At 38.4% G+C, this 19,501-nt stretch overlaps 1 protein-coding gene across 8 annotated transcripts in view; it reads left to right on the forward strand.

The window, feature by feature from the left end:
- The window catches only part of limch1a (LIM and calponin homology domains 1a), a 159,345-nt gene that overhangs the window by 127,557 nt on the left and 12,287 nt on the right, over positions 1-19,501 (forward strand). For 2 of the 8 annotated variants that reach the window (XM_059032647.1, XM_034920930.2), the window contains 12 exons: positions 3,448-3,804; positions 5,252-5,287; positions 6,461-6,496; positions 8,391-8,517; positions 8,884-9,041; positions 11,583-11,991; positions 12,607-12,945; positions 13,572-13,638; positions 14,399-14,565; positions 14,917-15,037; positions 18,479-18,507; positions 19,385-19,498. In XM_059032647.1, the coding sequence (XP_058888630.1) occupies positions 3,448-3,804; positions 5,252-5,287; positions 6,461-6,496; positions 8,391-8,517; positions 8,884-9,041; positions 11,583-11,991; positions 12,607-12,945; positions 13,572-13,638; positions 14,399-14,565; positions 14,917-15,037; positions 18,479-18,507; positions 19,385-19,498 (1,960 nt within the window). Of the gene's footprint in view, positions 1-605; positions 942-1,461; positions 1,771-3,444; positions 3,805-5,251; positions 5,288-6,460; positions 6,497-8,390; positions 8,518-8,883; positions 9,042-11,582; positions 11,992-12,606; positions 12,946-13,571; positions 13,639-14,398; positions 14,566-14,916; positions 15,038-18,478; positions 18,508-19,384; positions 19,499-19,501 lie in introns of all 8 variants that reach the window. The other 6 variants (XM_034920935.2, XM_059032650.1, XM_059032646.1 and 3 more) reach the window with 5 other exon arrangements.

Genomic DNA, 19,501 nt, shown 5'->3' on the forward strand with positions numbered 1-19,501 from the left:
TATAAATGAAGATTAGTACTTGTCTAATGGTAATGAATGTAAAATTCATAAACATGAATGTATCGTAATTTAATGTAAATGCAAAATTCATAAACATGAATGTATCGTAATTTAACGTAGATATATGATTGTTTGCTATTAAACATTCAATGACATTTCATGTATGCACAGGTTATTTCTGTTCACAGTTTATTGGTGGTCAGATACCATTCATATTGTACTATGTGAAAGAACATGTGCTGTCTCACAAGTATGGATGACATCTGGCAGTCAGTACAACAGTTGAGTTACTGTATGCAGACCCATGACATTAATGCCAGCAGACAGGATTAAGAGAACCTTTCCTTTTCTATGCAAAAAAAAAAGAAAATAGGCTCTTTCATGTTAAACCTTTTCTACTTATATATGAAATGGTTAATTACTATAACGTCAAAATAAAAAAAGGAAATAGTTGTCTTTGTCCTGCTTAAGCATGGATTCAACAAAAGTTGTTTTTCAGGAGCCATTTTTCTGTGTCTCACTTTTGTTCCTGTATCTTTTCCCAGTGAAGTTTCTCTGACCTACTTTCCTTTTGCTTCTTTTATTTACTAACACTATTGGTCCAGTGAGGAAACCTCAAAGATCTATTGCCAGGCTTACACAGACAAGGGCCTGCCTGCGATAGGGGCAGAGACTGCCGCTCTGGACGATATAGCCAGCCGCAGGGCCAAAGCAAACAAAGCTCTGGGCAGCAAACAACGTTTTATACATTTTGGCCCGGTGCCAGAGATAGATCAGAAATGCTGGGAGAAGCTCAGCATTGCCAAGGCTGATTCGGAGAGTGAACCGGCAGGAGATGGGAGCAGCAATGAAGCTGAAGTCAACAGATGTCTTGTTCCGGCTGCTGCAGGGGCGACTCCGGCTGCCAGCTGTAGCATTCAGCACATTGAACAGGTTGCCAGGTACGCAGTGGCACTGCAACAGGGCTGCGAGGACTGGTGCTGCTTTAAATTTGGAGTGTTTAAACAGAATTTGGTGCTTCTCCATATTATTTGTGCATGGGGGTGGGGGAGGAAACAGCTAAATATGTACCAAGTTGCAACAGGTCACCTCATAATCAACTTTGTATGAAAACATACTGTAATACAGCAAAACACAGATGTGGGTTCTCTTAATTGTGATCGGGACTAACAAAAGGCTTTGTAAATATGATTCAGGAATGAGCTGTGCCGTTTTTGAAATGGGCGATTTGTTTCTCGGCATTTTGTCAAATACAGGATGTGGAGAAGCATTGTGTTCCCCTAGCATAGAATCTAAAGCTCAATTTGTTGACTTTGCCAGTGGGCCTGGCATATTAACATGGGTGACTTGTTGGTTGCTTTTCTGTTTTTGCATGTCTTGTTTCCACTTCATTCTGCCTTATATTACTGTCTCATTCTTTCCTTGCCTCCCTCTCTCCTGTCTGATGTGTCATGCTTGAAGTGAGTCTAAACAGTCATTCACAGCCCAGTGTTGCCCCGGAAGCCCTTCATTTGTACGAGCAGTCCGTATTCAAACTAGAGAAGAGGGGACACAATGGCCTGCCGGGACTCAAGCTGACAGTGAGGTCGGGGGACAGGAGGAGAAGCAGCCCGATCCCAAGAAAGATGACATGTTGGCCCGCAGAACTGGGGCCTTCCAGAAAACAAGCAGCAGCCCCTCTTTTAACAAGTTCCTTCCTATGCCTGCGTCCTTGCAGCCAAAGAAAGAGGGCACCAAAGGGACTCTAAAAGAGGAGAGGACAAGGCAGAGGTCAGAGGATGACTCCATATTGACGTGAACTGCTGCTTCCTTTAGCTTCCCACTACTAAAGGCTAATGCTTGGTCCTAACATGTGTGAAATGGATTTCAGTGTTTTTTTTAATTTATTTATTTATTTATTTATTTATTTATTTTTTAATTAACCCTGTGTTGGAATTAACCCTGTGTCGGTTAATCAGTCGAAAATTGGTCACCCACTAGGAACTATGGCTGCGGTTTCATAACTAGATGTCATGCACGTTGTAATGAAATGTGTATTGCTGAGTTGTTGTTTACATATCTGTGTCTTTTTTAATTTAGTTGAGAGGATATGTAACTTGGAGTGCATGATTTATTTTGCCTCTGGTGGAACAGTCCTAAATGTGTCAAGATCTGCTTATCCTGTTTTTCTGTACAGCGTGGAAATGTTGGAACCACGTATCATTGGCGCTGTTGTTGTCACATTAGAGGACCAATTAACGTTCTGTGACCGCACACCCTATAGTGCAAGGTGCTAACATGGTGTACTGCTGTTACACTGTAGTGCATACCTTTTCCCTGGTATGTCTGTGAATGTCCTATACGGAACTGTTCTTTTGATACTGGACCTGTATTGGTGGGAAAGAGAGAATAAATAAATTAATAACACGATCACTTGAAGTTAAAACAAACAATGCATCCACTGTGAGTTGTAGGCATTTATCCCTTTTGCCTTGGGAGACTGGAGAAACCGCCCACATTGAAAAATGTACTGTATCACCTGTATGTGTGCTGCTCCAAAGTAATATTGCCAGTTAATTTAAGTGCTGTTCAAAATCATTATTACAGGTGATTTTATAATTAATACACATTTTCAATGAAAGTGAAAAACATTGTGTTTAATAGCAGTACTATATGGTCACGTGGATTGGAATGCCAGCAAAGAACTGTATCGCTGATAGTGTATAAAAGTCTCTGGAGGACAGTCGTCCGACTCTATGATCACTATGAGGATAGTGATGGGAGAGGAAGGAGAGGGGAAGCTCCCAGACCTGGAGAAACATGCCATGCTGGCTTGCAGGACTGGCCTCTTCCAAAGGGGACCCGGTCTTACTTTATCAGCCCCTTCCTTTCTCCCGGTCCCTGACACCCTCTGGGGATCCACTGGGAGAGCTCAGAACAGGAGACAAAAAAGGTCAGAAGACAAGGCCTTGTTGTCAGCAACACTCCTGCATTGCTTCGGATTGTTTGTCCCTCAGTAGTCGTCCTTGCTGGCTTTTTTTCTTGTTTTGTTAAAGCGGGTGGATGAATGACAAGAGCTAAATTAAAAAAAATAATCACAATGTTAAGGGTAATCTAATTGGAACTTTTTGGTGCATGAAAACTCTCTATTTGTTTATTTTTGATGATCTTTTTTGTTGTATTGGACTTGGGAAAAACTAGTATTCCCGCTACACATTGCTGTTTTGAACAAACATTTTATGTATTTATTTATTTATTGCCAAAGAATATTGAACCTGCTAAGATGACAAAGGTGTCATGAATGTCACCTATAACGTCAAAATAAAAAAAATAAATTGTCCTTAAGAATTATCTTGAGCAAGCTGGAAAAAATTAACCACTCAGTTGAAACATACTAACTTATACTGAATGGCTTTTTTGTTCTTCTTCGCATGTTTTCTTGGTATAACTGGATAATTCTCTCAGCAGTAGCTCTGCCTTATCGAGCCCGGTGGATCAGTACAGACAGGCGACACCAGTTGTCTTGACAACAGTCACTGTTACTACCAAGGAGTGTCCTCAGACAACCAGAAAATGTCTTCAGCTGAGCAAACGGGAGATGGAGAAAGAGGAGCAGGAGGAAGAGGTGGCGAAAGAGAGCTTTCCAGATTTGGAAAAAGATGACATGATGACCCGTCGTGCTCTGGCCATTCACAGACAGAGAGCAACTGCTGCCAGTCAGTTCCTCCCAGTCCCAGCCTCTCGGCAGGCTTGGCCGAGCGAGGCCAGCAGAGATGGCAAACCAAGGAGGAGGCCATCTTGGTTAGATGACGATCTCCCACCAATGTGAGCTGCTTATGCATTCTAATACGGCATAACTTGCCTATTTTTAAAATTGTATATATAGGTAACAACAGCCAGAGGATGTGTTTTCCGGAATACTGTATTTACTTTCAATGACACAGTCATGTTTTGTGATCACTATAAAAATCCTTACAGCAGTGCCAAAACCTGCTGAAGCACTTTGACACTAGGTTTGTCTGCAGCACTTCCTCCTTTTAGAAACTGTTGCATCTAAAATAGAAGCCCCTGAAATAAAACAAGTACTCGCAGTCATATTACTCCAAAGAGCCTTTTAAAATCAGTTCGGCATCTACTCATGAGTCATGAGGCGCTTCTACAAAGTTACAGTGTCTGCATTCTTGTGCTTGTTCTCGTTTCCGCCAGCTTGTGAATGCATCCACTGTGGTATGAGTGCCTGTCTGACTCCCAGGGCACCCATTTAAATTAGATATGACATCTCAGATTGTTTCCTGGTAAAATAATTGATTCGAATAAAGTTGCTATTTGCAGGTGGATTTTGTAGGTTATATACAAAGTTATGGTTGTGGTTTGCTGCTAGTGTTTTTTTTTTTCTTAAGGGGGTAATCAGTAACACGCACGTTTGTAGCTTGACACAACTCTGCTTACATGGTAATAATTAGGGTTTCAAGTGGAAGAGACAAGTTTTTGCATTATGTTTGTTAGGCAAGATAACACATTACTTTGCACAGCTGTCTGTTTATCGACCACATTTTACCATAATTGTTTAGGTTTATATTTATTTTATAAAAAAAATTCAGTTTTAGATAAATGTCAGTTATCAGTGAGGCAAAGACTTCTCAACACCAAACTCCCCCCCTATTTTTATGTACATTTTTTCTGAGAATGTTTGTGAGCTACAGGCTAAACATACTCTTTTTATTTATTTCCTTTAAATATGTTCAATAACTGGAGTGAAGCTACAGCAAACTATAGCACCTGATATATAAACAGCTATGTGTATGTGGGCCTCGCTTTGGTTTTAGGGAACCATATTAAACAAGTTAAAATTACTTCTCAGTGTATTTAAAAAATATCAAATTAGTTTATGCATGACTTCAACCTAATACTTATTTATGTTCATATCTAATTTGACTCCATACAACCTTTTAGTAATTACAGTGTACTATTAAGATGCATGCAAGAATGAAAGCATTACTATTTCTGTAAGGCTTTTTCATGTTGCATAAATACAGCATTTATACCTCGCCTATACTTGAATACATTTGACCAGTGGTCAGAATTGCACATTGTATGTTTTTAGTCCAACAGTTTGTCTGCTTCAGTATTTTTTGATGAATCTGTTTTTCTTAAGGATTTCTTAAGTTTGGAGTTACAACTACAGTGCTTGCTTGAACATGTGATTACGTCAATGTGTTTTTTTTCTTCAGTTTTGTAAACATCTTTTTCTCTGTATTTGTTGGTTTTGTAGATACAGCCACACAGCTTCTGTGTCTGATGATGCAGAGTAAGTCATAATTTTTTTTTTATTTTTAATGAATGGCTTTGAGAACTAATGAAACTGCATGTGTGTGTGCATCACGTCCATTCACCTGCACTAACTACACAGCAACCCGTGCATGTGGCTGGGCCTTTCTGCTGCCATTTGCTATGGTTGTTAGCTTCAGCATCCTATAAAAACGTGTCATAAAACAAAAGGAAGGTGAAAATAAACATGTTTCTGTCTAGAAGGGTAAATAGAACATTCTACTGCGGGCTTGACGATATTGAGGTTTAAAAAAATAAAAAATAAAAAAAAATGGTTGTGTGGTTCTACTTGAATATATTCATGAACCCAAAGTAACAGAACCCTATCTCAGAACGAACTGTAGGAATAATTAACTGTGCTATTGACACATGTGCACAGGAGCCTGGATCCGCTCATCTCACAAGTGACTTTAGCAAATCTGTAATCGATGAGCTGTTACAGGGATCTCTTTAAATGATCTATACAGTGGAAAATCATATTACCACATCCCTAAAATGTAGACCTAGTGCGTCCTCTATTTTTTCTTTTTTGCTATATTGATGTAAATAAAAGGTTCTATGAATCACATGCCTGGGAAAATAAAAGCAGTATTAATAGAGAGTTAAAGCTTGGCATTATTAGCGTGAAGTAACTTTGCAATAAGACAACGCTACCACATTATATTCTATCATACCCAAGACCAGGGCAGGTACACTAGCCTGCTGTGTAGCGTTGAGTTATTTTTCCTAGACTGCAGGAGCAGTCTGCTTTTTAGGTTTAACAGTCCAACTTACTCACCAGAAGGGAAAAGCAATATCCCTCAGCAAAAGGAAAATGAAACAGGATGGAAACCTGTGAAAACAACAGCAACATTTTAATTTTTAAATTAATTTTCACCCTTGTGATACACTTCCAAGGAGCTCTTTCAGTTTTTCTAATACCTTTGCTATATGAGGACCGTCTAGGCAGCTTTATCACCAGCACTAATGCCTTTTTTGCTTTTTAACAGTGAACAACCGACAGGAATGGACTAAAAACATGACGGCCTGATGTCAGAGCAAGCGTTGATTCTTGGGCTGCTAACGTGTATAGTACTCTGTAACAAAAGTGCATGGCTTTGTGGCTTCCTTTTTTAATTGAATTATTTTGTTTTTAAATGTTTTCTTTTTGCAGTTATTTATCCACACTCCTTCCAGTGAGGGCTGCAAGGTGATCTTATACTACATAACTATATTCCCCCTACACCTCTACTCTGTCAGTCGCTGCTCGTCTCTATTGTAAACAGCGATATGATGTAGGAATGCATAGCAGTGTCACCCATTCCAGATTGTAATACAAGCTTGATTAGCCACAGTGTATAGGTAACAAGCTCAGGTGTGTCTTATTAAAACTCAAACTACATGCAATGGGAGTCTTATTGCCATCCATGTGATGTCAAATTATTTTAACTCGCTGTCATAAAGTAAGCAGCTGACAAAAAATATTACAACAGAAATGAATGTTATTAGATCACAATAAATGCTTGCATCACATTTATATTATGCTCAACTCATCACTTTTCTTTAAGCTGCTTAACGAATAAGCCAACAAATTTAGATCTCACATTATGGCTGTAATTTACGCAAAGTAGAAGTGTATTCTCTTTCTGTAAGGTATAATATGAATAAGATGTCTTCTTTTAATATAAAGACTGTCTGCCATTGTGTAAGTCAGGTGTTTCCTGGTGGTCTTGGCAATCTTCCCATGTCATAAAAGCACTTTACCATATGCTTTCAGTAGCAATGCACTTAACTGTGGACACTTTGATATTTTTACTATAAGTAGTCATTCAGAACCTTGCGTTAATTCTGATTTTATGTTTGCCGATGTGATTTGAGAATTTCCTTCTGTAATTTGGAGTTTCTAATGATTCAGACATCGGCAGGCTTTTCTGGAAAAACAGTGGGGGGAGGGAGGGAGGTCCTTGTCAGCAAACAGTATTTTTATAATAGTGTCAAATAAATGTGGCAGAGCTAACTCAGAACACATTAACCAGCTGCAATGCCAATGTAAACACAACTGTCTTCCAAAAATCTCATGGATTACTTTTTCAAAAACAATTCTGTGTATTGTGTCAGATAATGTTCTGCCAGGTCTCTACAAGTAAAATAAGCACACAGAAAGGAATACAAAAAATACCCTTTAGCTCATCACTTTAGTTGCATATTTCTGTTTCATTTCCAAACATATAATATAGTTTAGCCTAGTTGCACTATTCCGTTTTTGATAATTATTATGCAAGGTATGTCCCTGTATGCAGAGAAAAAAAAAAAAAAAAGTCAGCTCTGCTCCATGGTAGTAGACATTGTTTTGGCTTTCTGTTTTCAAACTTTAGGCAAACATTAGATCCACAGCTTCATCTAATTTTCTGGACAAGTGTTTAGTTCAGTGTTTGGAATATCTTCCGGAGGTAGTAGACCATATTGCTTTTCTGAGCTGCAGTCTTCAATACATTTTGGAAATGATTTAAATGCTGCACACATGTCAAATTTCAACATATCATCATGGACTTAAGTCAGCTATTTCATTACTACCAGTAATTATTATTTTTTTAAACCGTTTGGGGAGAACGGCACATTTTAGGAGCTCATTAAAATACACCTTTTAGGTTTTTAGCTTTGCAACAAATAAATGGTATGCATTTATCGCTTGAACAAAACATGTAAAACTCTAGAAGCATGGGATAAACTTACTAAACAATGTGTGCAGCAGTGTTGTGTGAAGAGGAAAAAAATGTTTTATACAGGACATAGTTGGACTAGACAGTAAATCTTGTGTAAAAAAATTAGATCTTATTCATAATCTGCCTTATTTATAGGAAGAAGGTGGGGGGTATATTTTTTATTTTAGTTATTTATGCGTTTATTTAAGAAGTGATCCTGGCTGTGATTTAAATTTAAAAGCAGTCTTACATATATGTTAGATCCCCAGGCCTGAACTGCTCCATAACCAGATAAAAACTGCAGCATCCACTGAAGTTCTGCAACCATCGGCGTGCACCCGTGCGGAATGCACTTACTTCATGAGAATAATCAAACATCTGTGCATCCTTCCTGCTTTTCAGAAGTGTGAGCATGATCGATATGAGGTGTGAGGACGAGGCGATCCTGCAGCCGCACAGCAAGGCTCGCCACGAGCATCTGCATGATTTACACAACCGCCTACTAGAAGAAGATGATAAGTGGCAGGATGTAAGTGGCATGAACCAAGCCAAGCTTGTAAGTAAAATGAATGGAAACTGGCACAAATCCTACAAAAAACATTATTTTTATGGTGGCTGTGCCTTTAGAGACAGGGAGAGGCAGCCCTTGCTATGGAACATATCTGCTGTTAAAGTCTGATGACAAACCAAAACCAGAAAAAACAGTACCTGCACCATGAATCATCAGTTCTCTTTAACACCACTGTAACAAAAGCATAGCTTCATTAAATTGTAAAAAAACAAAAACAAAAAAAATGGTGCTGTAGATGCAGGAGGCTGTGCAGACTGATAAAAATGATGGCCATTTGTTTTGTGGACACACAGCTGTAGTAACATTTCAACGTGCTCCTTTTAGGACCTGGTCCGCTGGAAGAACAGAAGGAGAAGTGCATCTCAAGACCTAATAAAGAAAGAGGAGGAGAGGAAGAAGGTGGAGAGGCTAATGAGTGGAGACCGTGACTTGTCAGAAAGGAGGAAAAGCATCAAGACCTACAGAGAGATTGTCGAGGAAAAGTATGTGCAATACGAATTCTCTTGCAATATGATACTCTAAAGATGTGTGTCTCATTTTAAGTCAAACCATGCAGAAGTACAAGGAAAGGTATAGCCCATCCTTGAGACTAGTATACAATCTAGAAAAATAGGAGAAAAAACTGTGCCAAACAAAATGTAAGTTTGTAATTTACTGTATACAAATTGAGAGACTTGACTGGAGATCTACTTTGTTATAGTGGGCATCAACGTTTTATATAAATAGGTACCCAAGGAGTACCTAGCTTACGGTCTGAAATGTTCCCTTGTCGTTTTTAATGAAGATCTTTTGTCTTGAACATGCTACATGTTGATACGTTAAACATCTTGAAATTGAATGTTGCCATTGTTGTCTCTTTTGGACTTCTGGATGTTGTTTGTTTATGTTGTGATGCTAGTCCAATGATGGTGTCTTCAATCGTTTTGGAAAGTATAGCAGACAGTCAATCGGAGAGTGAGGTTTCCTTCAGCTATGATCCAAATAATAATTAGCAAAAAGCTTACACACCAGGTTCATGTTCCACAGCTAATTCCCTTTTGAACACTTTCTTTCAGTAGATTGACCTTGTACTTCCCTTGTACAGGTGCACTGCTATAAAGAATAGCTAAATAAAATGTACTATTTGGTGTGTTTTAGTTGCTACTTTTTTAATGGTATATATTTCTATTTTAAATATAAAATAAAATGTGGCTAGTATTCAGCCGTCACTTTGAATCCAGAAAGCTAGAAACAGTAATTCAGGCTGACAACAGGCTTTGGTTGAAACCTCTGCTGTGATTGATCAATGGTCCTCTGCGAAGAGTGGAAATCACCCCGTCGAATAGCAGTTAGCCATTTGGAATGAATTGAGCTTTGCCAACGTGAGACAATTGATGACCATGTGAGCCTATTGACTGTTTTATATTAGAAGGCAATTTAGTGTTTTTTGCCACAATGTTAGATAGATCATACACCTTGACTACATTAGGTCTGTCAATTAATCACAGTTAACTTCTGCGATTTAACACGTTCATTTGTTTTTTGGAGATTAATTATTTTAACGCGAGTTAATCACAATGCTGTATTTTGAGCCTATCGGCACGCCGTACTTTAATACTTTAACATTGGATTGAGTGTCTGCAGTTATTGTTTAAATAGAAAGTCAGTGAACTGTATAATGGAGCAAAGCACTAAGAATGAATGGGAGGTTTTTTTTAATATATAAACGTTTTGACGGCTCATTGGACAGAAAGACAGTTACTTCTCTACTGTTAAAGTGAGTATCATACTTGCATGATTTTCAAAAGGGCCGAATTATGAATTAGGTCGCAAAGTGCTTTCTAAAAGCTGATTTGGGTCACAAAGTATATGGCTTTCAAGGGGTTTAGATTAAATGAGTCGTGTATTCAGTTGTTGAAGCTTTAACAATATAAATCAAGTGACGTGGTTACATTTAAGCTTTAAAAATCATTTTGCGACCTAGTTCTTATTTTGCCTCTTTTGAAAATCATGCTGACAGTACATCTATCTAGTAGTCTGCTGCGTGCTGAACATGCCTTCGCTTCTCAAAATACACTCACAGCTCAATCAGGCAACAAAAATGTGCATTATAAATATCATATGGGAGATACTGAAATTGAAGAAGGAATCTATGAAAAAGACCTAGGGAGTTTATGTTGACTCAGAAATGTCTTCATCTAGACAATGTGGGGAAGCTATGAAAAAGGCCAACAAGATGCTCGGATATATTGTGAGAAGTGTTGAATTTAAATCAAGGGAAGTAATGTTAAAACTTTACAATGCATTAGTAAGACCTCATCTAGAATATTGTGTTCAGTTCTGGTTACCTCGCTACAAAAAGGATATTGCTGCTCTAGAAAGAGTGCAAAGAAGAGCGACCAGAATTAAAAGGCATGTCCTATGCAGACAGGCTAAAATAACTGAATCTATTCAGTCTTGAACAAAGAAGACTATGTGGCGATCTGATTTCAAGCATTCAAAATTGTAAAGGGTATTGACAATGTCGACCCAAGGGACTTTAAACAATTTTATTTACAGTTAAGGATAATAATAATAATAATAATAATAATAATAATAATAATAATAATAATAATAAATAATAATAGCATCAGTAATAAAACAATTTTAAATTAGATTGATGTAGTAATTGTATCAATTTAATATGCGATTAAAACCGAAATTAACTAAGATTAATTATTTTAATCGCGAGATTAATCGCATTTAATTTTTTTTAATCGCATGACAGCCCTACTTCACATACTAGCTAAAAGATTGTTAGTCTTTTCAAAAGATAAATACTATTTATTCACTTGAATACCATATTTATTCCTCACCCGTTCATTTGTGCAGTGCTTTTCAAATTTATTTATTTATTTTTTTTGTCAGCCGAGGAGTCCATTCTACTATTTGGCTCTAAAACTGATGTTTTTGGGTAATGGTCTAATGTTTGCCCTAACAACTCAAGCTCTCAGTGGCAGGAACCGGACTGATGGGTGTGTTGTAACTCTTGTAACTCTTCACAGGGAGCGCAGAGAGAGAGAGCTTCACGAGGCCTACAGAAACGCGAGCAGTCCTGAGGAGGCTGAGGCCATCCTGCGCCGCTATACTCAGCGCTTCACCGTCAGCGAGGCCGTCCTGGAGCGGCTGGAGATGCCAAAGTTCCTGGAGAGGAGTGTGTCTGTGGACTCGGACACCCCTTCGTCCCCCACAAAGGAGGCCTCCAACCCCATGAAGTACCTGCGGCAGAAGTCCCTGCCAGCCCCCAAGTTCACAGCTACTGTGGAGGCCACCATCTCAGTGGAACCCCAGCCGCAAGTCAGCCCCCCACAGACCTCTCCTACTAGAACTGTTTCCACCAAGGCAGTGCCTATGCTGAGCCCCAAGCCTTACTCGCAGCCCAAGAACACCCAGCCAGCACTTAAGTCATTCAAGGTAGGAAATGCAGCACACTAGCATAACATTTCATCTGGCAAAGGGTCTATTGCTAACCTGAATGGTAATATGAAGTGCTCTATGGAAATGGACCAACATCATAATCCTAAAAAAGGGTGATACAACTTCAGAAAGATTCAAGTTGATGATGATTTTGATTTATGAAACAGTTGAAATAATATTATTTTCACATCTGCCATTCAGTTTTAATTCAGTTGTTTGTAAATGCTTTGGTAAGAATCCAAAAGGTCCTAACCTAAATTCTGCAGATTAATATATTCTGGCGCTGCCTGAACATGTTTCATTTTCATGTCATAGAAGTATAAATGGATTTGCTCTCTGTGATAACTTTATAGGCCCGATTTTTCAGTTGTCTTAACTGGGGAAAGGGGTTTAGGAGAATGTGTGTAAATTCATGCATTGAACAGACCACATTTTGATTAATCATTGAGGTATTAATTGAATGGCGTTTTTTAAGTTGCTCAGTTTTAATATGAATTTATATTTTCTAAAAATGTTTTTCTCCAGCTAAAAGCAAATAGAATTGGGCCCTAAGTCGAAATCAATATTACATGTTTGGTTTGCACAACCCTATGTTGTGTTGCTTCTGTTTAGGTGGATGGAATGGTCAGAGTGAATGGAGAAACCGGTGAAGCATTCAACGGAGCAGAGGATGAAAGGGAAAGTGCGTCTGTAAAGATTTCCCTGACCAAATCACAGGTGATGGAAAGTGCAGACGGAGCGAATACATCACCAGTGGACACGGTAATCCATACATCTCCATTCAAGTCTCAAGAGAATGCCATGGTTAATACATCTCCATTGGAGAGCAAGGTCGATGCATCTGCAGCAAAATCGCCAGAGCAACCCGGGACGCATATATCCCCAGTAAATTCAGAGGAGGGTACTTTTGGAAAGGACCCTGCACCAGCAAAGCCAACATCACTCCCAACTGTAAGAGCTACTTAGATTTTTATCCCATATTGTTATGTCGCAATGTACCTTTCTCAGTGGCACCTTCATATGAATGTGGAAAATGGTGTTTCAGTTTACAGTAATCGATAACTTGAAAATACTGCTGTGTATAATGCCTTGTAATAACGGCTCCTCCAAGTTTAGCTGTTAAATCAGATTGCCTGTTTTACACAATTAGGTTCATACATTTCAATAAATCAATTATTTGTTTAGTGCTGAGTACATAACCAGACTTGATGCGCGCCCTCCAAGGACAGAAATGCTTACGCTAATGTTGCAGAAGTATCATGTATTTCATGCTCTGGGTCTGCACTGGGACACTTCGAAACAATAGCAGTGAATATTATGGTTGTTTAACCCAGCAGATCCCAGTGTCTTATCTGAACTTTGACATTTTATACATTGGTGTATACATTTTTCCCCAGTGCAAAATCTTTACCTGTTCTTTCTGTAAAGATGGTGTGCATATTGCAGAGAGAATCACTTGCCCACCTTCCAATCAATCCAGCTTTTTTTAAAAAGATACACTATAGGCAAGATGTGGCTGCTGCTTTTGGAATAACCTTTAAACTTGGGAACATTAAAAATAACATGTTTTCCCCCAGGATCCGTGCAGAGAGAACCTTGTGTCTGAAAAGCAAGATAAGAAGGAGACTGAGACGTCACAAAAAGGTGTGTAACATTACTTTGTGGATCACGGTTTGTTACTGCAGGATACAGTGACACCTAGTGGTGGTTTCAATATTTGCAAGGAATGTCTTGTAACAGTCAAATTATTATATAGCACACCATTTAATTTGTTTACAGTACCTTATTGTTGCACTTTGACATTTTTAAAATGGTTTTGCATTGAAAAGCTTCTTGGTTAATACTGGTATTATTCCTGATAAGAAATGTGATGAAGTATACTACCTGTTGCCACAATAAATGCCTGGCTTAGCCTATACAGTAAATATACTCACAAGTGATGTTTATTAATAGTAGAATATTGTTCCTTAGTTTAGCTATTCTTTGCACATTTACAGTGAAACCACTCTCAAGTCAGGGGAATTATGCAGTTCAGCATGCCATCAGCTCCCATCCGAACACAAACCACGTTTATTAGTTTTATTTTAACCCTTTTCTGCCCTGGATATGTTCCCATACCGATTTATTGCCAATTTTATATCAAATATATTAGACACTGGTCAGCAAAGGGTTAAGACTAAGCTTGTCTTCTGTTCATTTGTATATGGTGTTATTGTACCGGAAGCAGTCAAAGCTGTTAGGACTATTATGGAACATATTTATATATTGTATATGATGGATCACTTTGTGCACATTTTTGGTGCTGTCTGGCAGTTGTGATTATTTTTTAGGGGAAAATTGTGCATTTGGACCACAGAAATAGAATAGAAAAAAATTAAATAAAAAACTGGTGTTGTGATTTCAGATGAAGAGCATGTTGTTCAGGCCTTAGAAACTCAGAGCAGGTCTGTCGAGAGCAGTGTGGTGACTCAACAGAGTGATGCCGACAGCAAGAACTTCCCAAGAGAAGGACATCTAAATATGCCAGAGAGTATGAACTGTCAGAGCACTGTTGTACTGAACACAGTACAGGTAAGACAATCCTCTCTCTTTAAAACAATTTTACTTATTTCAGTTTGTAAATGTCCTTCATTTTTTTGTAATTATTTAAAAGTTCAAGACATCTTGACTGTTGGGTTTATTCAGAAGGTGCTTTTCAATGTTGTGAGCCGCACAAGTAAATGACTCGCACTACCTTAAAAATGTTGTGCAAGCACCTTTTTATATTAATAAATGATGATGGCGTTAGGAAAATATTAATAGCATTGAAAAAAAATAGGCTTTTGGCACGCTTTTTAAGGCAACGTTGAGAGAACAATGCTATTCTTTGCTTTGTCTTGTGTCTTTCGTGAGAGGCTATGACTTTTTTCATTATTAATGAAGTACTCCTTGACAACAAAGCAACCAGAACAGGAAATGGAAGACGGATTTGACAGCGTTGCATCAGAGAAGAGGCAAGTGACACTCCCTGAAATCCAGACATCATATCTGCCAGCTGAAGAAGGTAAGACCTCCTTTAAGTATTTCAGTTTTTAATGAGATGACAATATAGTACTTTGTTTGTATCGAATGCTTCATTTTCTTTGTACTGGGACCACCTATGATATAATCAAATTTCATTCATTTCGGTCATTAAAAAAATAATCCTAACGTTTCACAACTTTGAAAATTGTTTTTTTTTTTAAATTTACAGAATATATTTGTGCCAGTAATTGATCAGTCAGAACTTGATGGCAGAATTCAAATCATGTCCCAGAAGTTAATGTTTTATAAATCTTTACTAATCTTTGAACACAAGTCCTTGTGCTACAGTTTTTGTTTGTCTTGTGTGACACTGTCCTGTGGTACCATATAAAACAGAAGACTGGGGGTCATTGTGCAAATTAAAATCCCTTAAATATTTCTTCTGCTAAAAACATCCCTCATCAGGAAAGGTAGTAAAAGACGAGGCATTGATGTAAGGGCTATGTATACTGGGACATGATATAATATACCAGTGTTGGAGAAAATATTTCTCTACTTAACATGCCAGTCTATTGGTGTGGTGTGTAGCACATTTTTATGGTTTCTGTTTCCTTTCTTTGTTCTTGTTTTCATTTTGCACCCTAATAGAGTTGACTAACAGTGCCAGTGCTCCGCACGGGGTTTGGAACTCCTGGCTACGTAGGGAGTTTTTCACCCAGTCAGGTAAATCGTGCACTTGGTTAGCCCTGTTCAGTCTGTAGCGCTCTGCAGCACAGGGGGTTAAGACCTGCTCCTGTGGCAGCCAGCTGGCTGTTTGTGCAGTCCATGTCTATTCCTTCCTTTTTTGTGTCTCTGAACCTGTCTGTTCTCAATGCAGAAGCTGTCAAAATGCCCTGCTTCATGTTCTGCTCAGGCAGTTCCTTCACAAATGTGCTTTATTTACCCATAGTGTTATATTATATATATTCACTCGACTCTACTTATTTGCATATTGGATAATTGGATAAATCGCTTAATTGCATAAAATGCAGCTGGTCACGTTTTTTAGTGCATCATTTTCTATGATTGTATGATGCAGTTAAATGCATTTCGGCTAAATGCATAATTCGCTTAATTGCATGAAGCTGCGCGGTCCTGAAGTCCATTGTACATTGCATTTTAATTTGGATAATTGCATAATGCGGAAAAAGCCGACAAAGACACAGAAAATGGCAAAGCGAATCTATAAAACTCTTTAGCCTCAGCACATTACAAGCCTTCATGGAAGCAAACTTGTTTTAGTTTGCATCTGCTCAATCGGCCGAAATACTGTGCAGACTTCCATCAAATATGTTTTTGCTACGTTGTAGTCACAAGATCTATAGTAAGATACTGTACACACCTGTTCTTTAACTTTTATGTTTAACTGTACTGTGTTACTATAACTTGGTTTATGCCGGCTGTTATATACTGCACATTATTTCACATTATTTTACTTAATATCGTGCGTTGCCAGAGAATAGTTTTGTTTGTATTAAGTGCATAACTTATTTGTTTGGTTTATTTGTCTCAATTTGTACAGTATTTTGTTACTTGTAATAAGGGAAAAATAAGTTCTGAATGTGACCAAAACGAGTGATGTATACATTATAACGAAGCATCCCTGCTCAGGCTGGTTTGTACCCTTCAAACAGCAGACCCAGACACCAGAACGGCACGTTCAGCACTTTCGTGCAATTCTGTTCTTTACAACACAAAATTAAAAAAAAAAAGCCTAGCTCCAACTTGGAACACTAGCTAAACTTTTCCCCAACTAAACTAGCACGGGCCCACGAAGCAGTTTACCTGTTTCAAAAACACAGTTACCAGTTTGTACAACACAGTTGTAAACCACACAACACACAGTTCCTTAAACGTCAACACACAGTTGGTTAAATGCACACACAGTACTCAGAATTACCCATGAACAGACTCCTACTTCACCCACCACCAACACAGGTAGACAGGCTTATATACACACACGACACTAATTACAAACACTCGCCCAATAATTCAGTTTACACAATCCCCAAATTTACACAGGTGTTTCCCTTTCAGCCCTAGAGGCTTCTGGGACATGTAGTCTTTTAGGCCTTTTGGCCATGACACCTGTCCTGTGAACTACAAAATAACACCCACAGTGCATACCCAGCAACTATACAGGCAGGGTGCTCACCCTGCCACAGCATGTACACGTACATATAGACCTATTGTCATTATATTCCCTCACTACAATTATGTCCATACTCCGGTTATGTGCGTGACCTCACACTGGTCCTGAGCCCATGCAATTATGCGGAGTCTACTGTGTATGTATGTAGATATAAATATATATATATATATATATATATATATATATATTTTGTATATATGTGTGTGTGTGTGTGTTTGTGCATTTCTGAAGCTTAAGAACAGTGTATGCCAGAGGAACGGAACCTCGGTTTCTTGCTATTGGACTACACTGACTTGGACTACTTTCTGTGGTGTAAAAGGATAGCTGGCAGCTTCTTGCTATCAAACTAACTAAGAATTGTTCTGTGTTTTGTGATTCCCAAAACCTTCCAAGGCATACCTTATGTAGTGACAGAAACATTAAGAAAAAATACAATATTATTAAATGTTCTTTAGTACATAGTTATGTTACTAGGAATCTGTCAGGCACACTTAGTTTGATATGTGTGTACGGTGCCACACACCGCACTTCAACTAACACATAGCATTGCCATAATTATTACTGTTACCCCTCCCTTCTGATGTGGTGAAGAGCATTAGTTTTATTTTATTGTATTGATTGTTTTGGTTGATAGTGCAAATAAGAGGTTGGTTATTACTCCTTCTAAGGTAAACTCTTTATTAAGCTGACTTTACAATATGGTGCCTCCTCGTTTTCACAGAGAATGACCAATCTTTCTGTAGTTTCATAGTGTGGCACACTGCTGCTTTAGGGAGACACGTGTGTCTAGCACTCTGCTTCTTCTATTTCAATATCAAGCAGTTACCAGAATGAGAGAATGAACGGGATCTACCAAGTCAGCCATTACAAATATTACTGCATGTGCAGGGGTATGCACAATAGAGCAGTGAATGTATGCACTGTCTCCTCCTCTCTTCCCAGCATTTTCAGTTAAATGCTGGGAAGAGAGAAGGTGGAGATATGTTGTGCTGTATTTTATAACCTCCTGTTGTTGGTGTTGTTGTGCTGCACAGTAGTAAAGTTATGGTTTTGAGCACTGGCACTGATTTTTTTTAAAACTGAGAAAGTCTAACAAGATGGTCAGATTTGACACTGGCAATGCCAACCCCTGTGTACCAAGTCCACTGAAACAAGCCCCTCCCATCACAAAATGCATAAATAGAATGGAGCTGCTTATCAGATAGTATTTTAGTTTTGCTTCACTTAGTAAGACTGCAGTTAGAATCATGTAGAGCTGCTTTAACCTCCTTATCTTCCACATCTCCACAGATTCTGGTCCAAGTGAGGAAAACTCAAATGTAAGTACATGAAACTGTTTGAGAACCTAAACTTTACAATAGATTGCAGTGATTGGTACAGTTTCCCAATAAACTTTGTCTGGGTGCAGTGGATATTTGAAGTGGTTTTAAATCATATTTTTCTCATCAATACCAGATACCTGACTTGATCCTCTTGCTATCAGAGATCATTTTAGACAATGCTTCATTGCCCTACATACTACACAGGATGGCTATTATGTCAGTTTTCAGTGGTCCCCAGTGGCTGGCAGTTGCAGTGCTGGATGAGTTACACGAACATTGTTCAGATACTTTTCACTCCAGATTGCCGATCTTGTCTGGGGACCCACAGGGAATGTTGCATTGGATTTTTTCTTAATTTGAAATTGGGAATTTCAAATTGGGCTGAAGCATTTTGGTTAATTATTATATAAAAAAAATGTTATCAAAAATTGATGGAGCAGGAAAGTAAAATGATTAAACTCCTGATTTTAAGCACGAGGCTTCTAAAAGGTATTGCATTCTTAATCGCAAACCTAGTTCCACACATGGCTCAGCATCATCTCACTTTTTACAGTTGTTTTTGTTTTACAATTGGTTTTTCTTAAATATTGATAATACCCCAGTAATGATAACCAATGCCACTGTCCGCAGTAAATGCACAATTACCATTCAAATTTAAGTTTTGTGTTTTTTATTTTTTATTTTATTTTGCTGCTTGGTTAAAATTCAGTGTTCATACTATAATAAGTAAACCTTTCCAGATGTATACTTTTTTATTTCTATTTTACTGTACATCAGTTCCATCCAGGTTAATAGCAACCAAAGCGTAGAGTTAACACTTAAATTGGAGAGCACTGTCATTCTATCATTCCTTTCTCTTGGTGTGGCCTGTTAGACCCCAGCCCCTCCATTCACTCTGCCTAAACGCAATGACTACTGGTCTTGGGACCCAGAGGAGGAGCGCAAGCGTCAGGAAAGATGGCAGCAAGAGCAGGAACGCTTGCTTCAGGTA

This window comes from Acipenser ruthenus, chromosome 1 (assembly GCF_902713425.1).
Source record: "Acipenser ruthenus chromosome 1, fAciRut3.2 maternal haplotype, whole genome shotgun sequence".
Taxonomy (NCBI): domain Eukaryota; kingdom Metazoa; phylum Chordata; class Actinopteri; order Acipenseriformes; family Acipenseridae; genus Acipenser; species Acipenser ruthenus.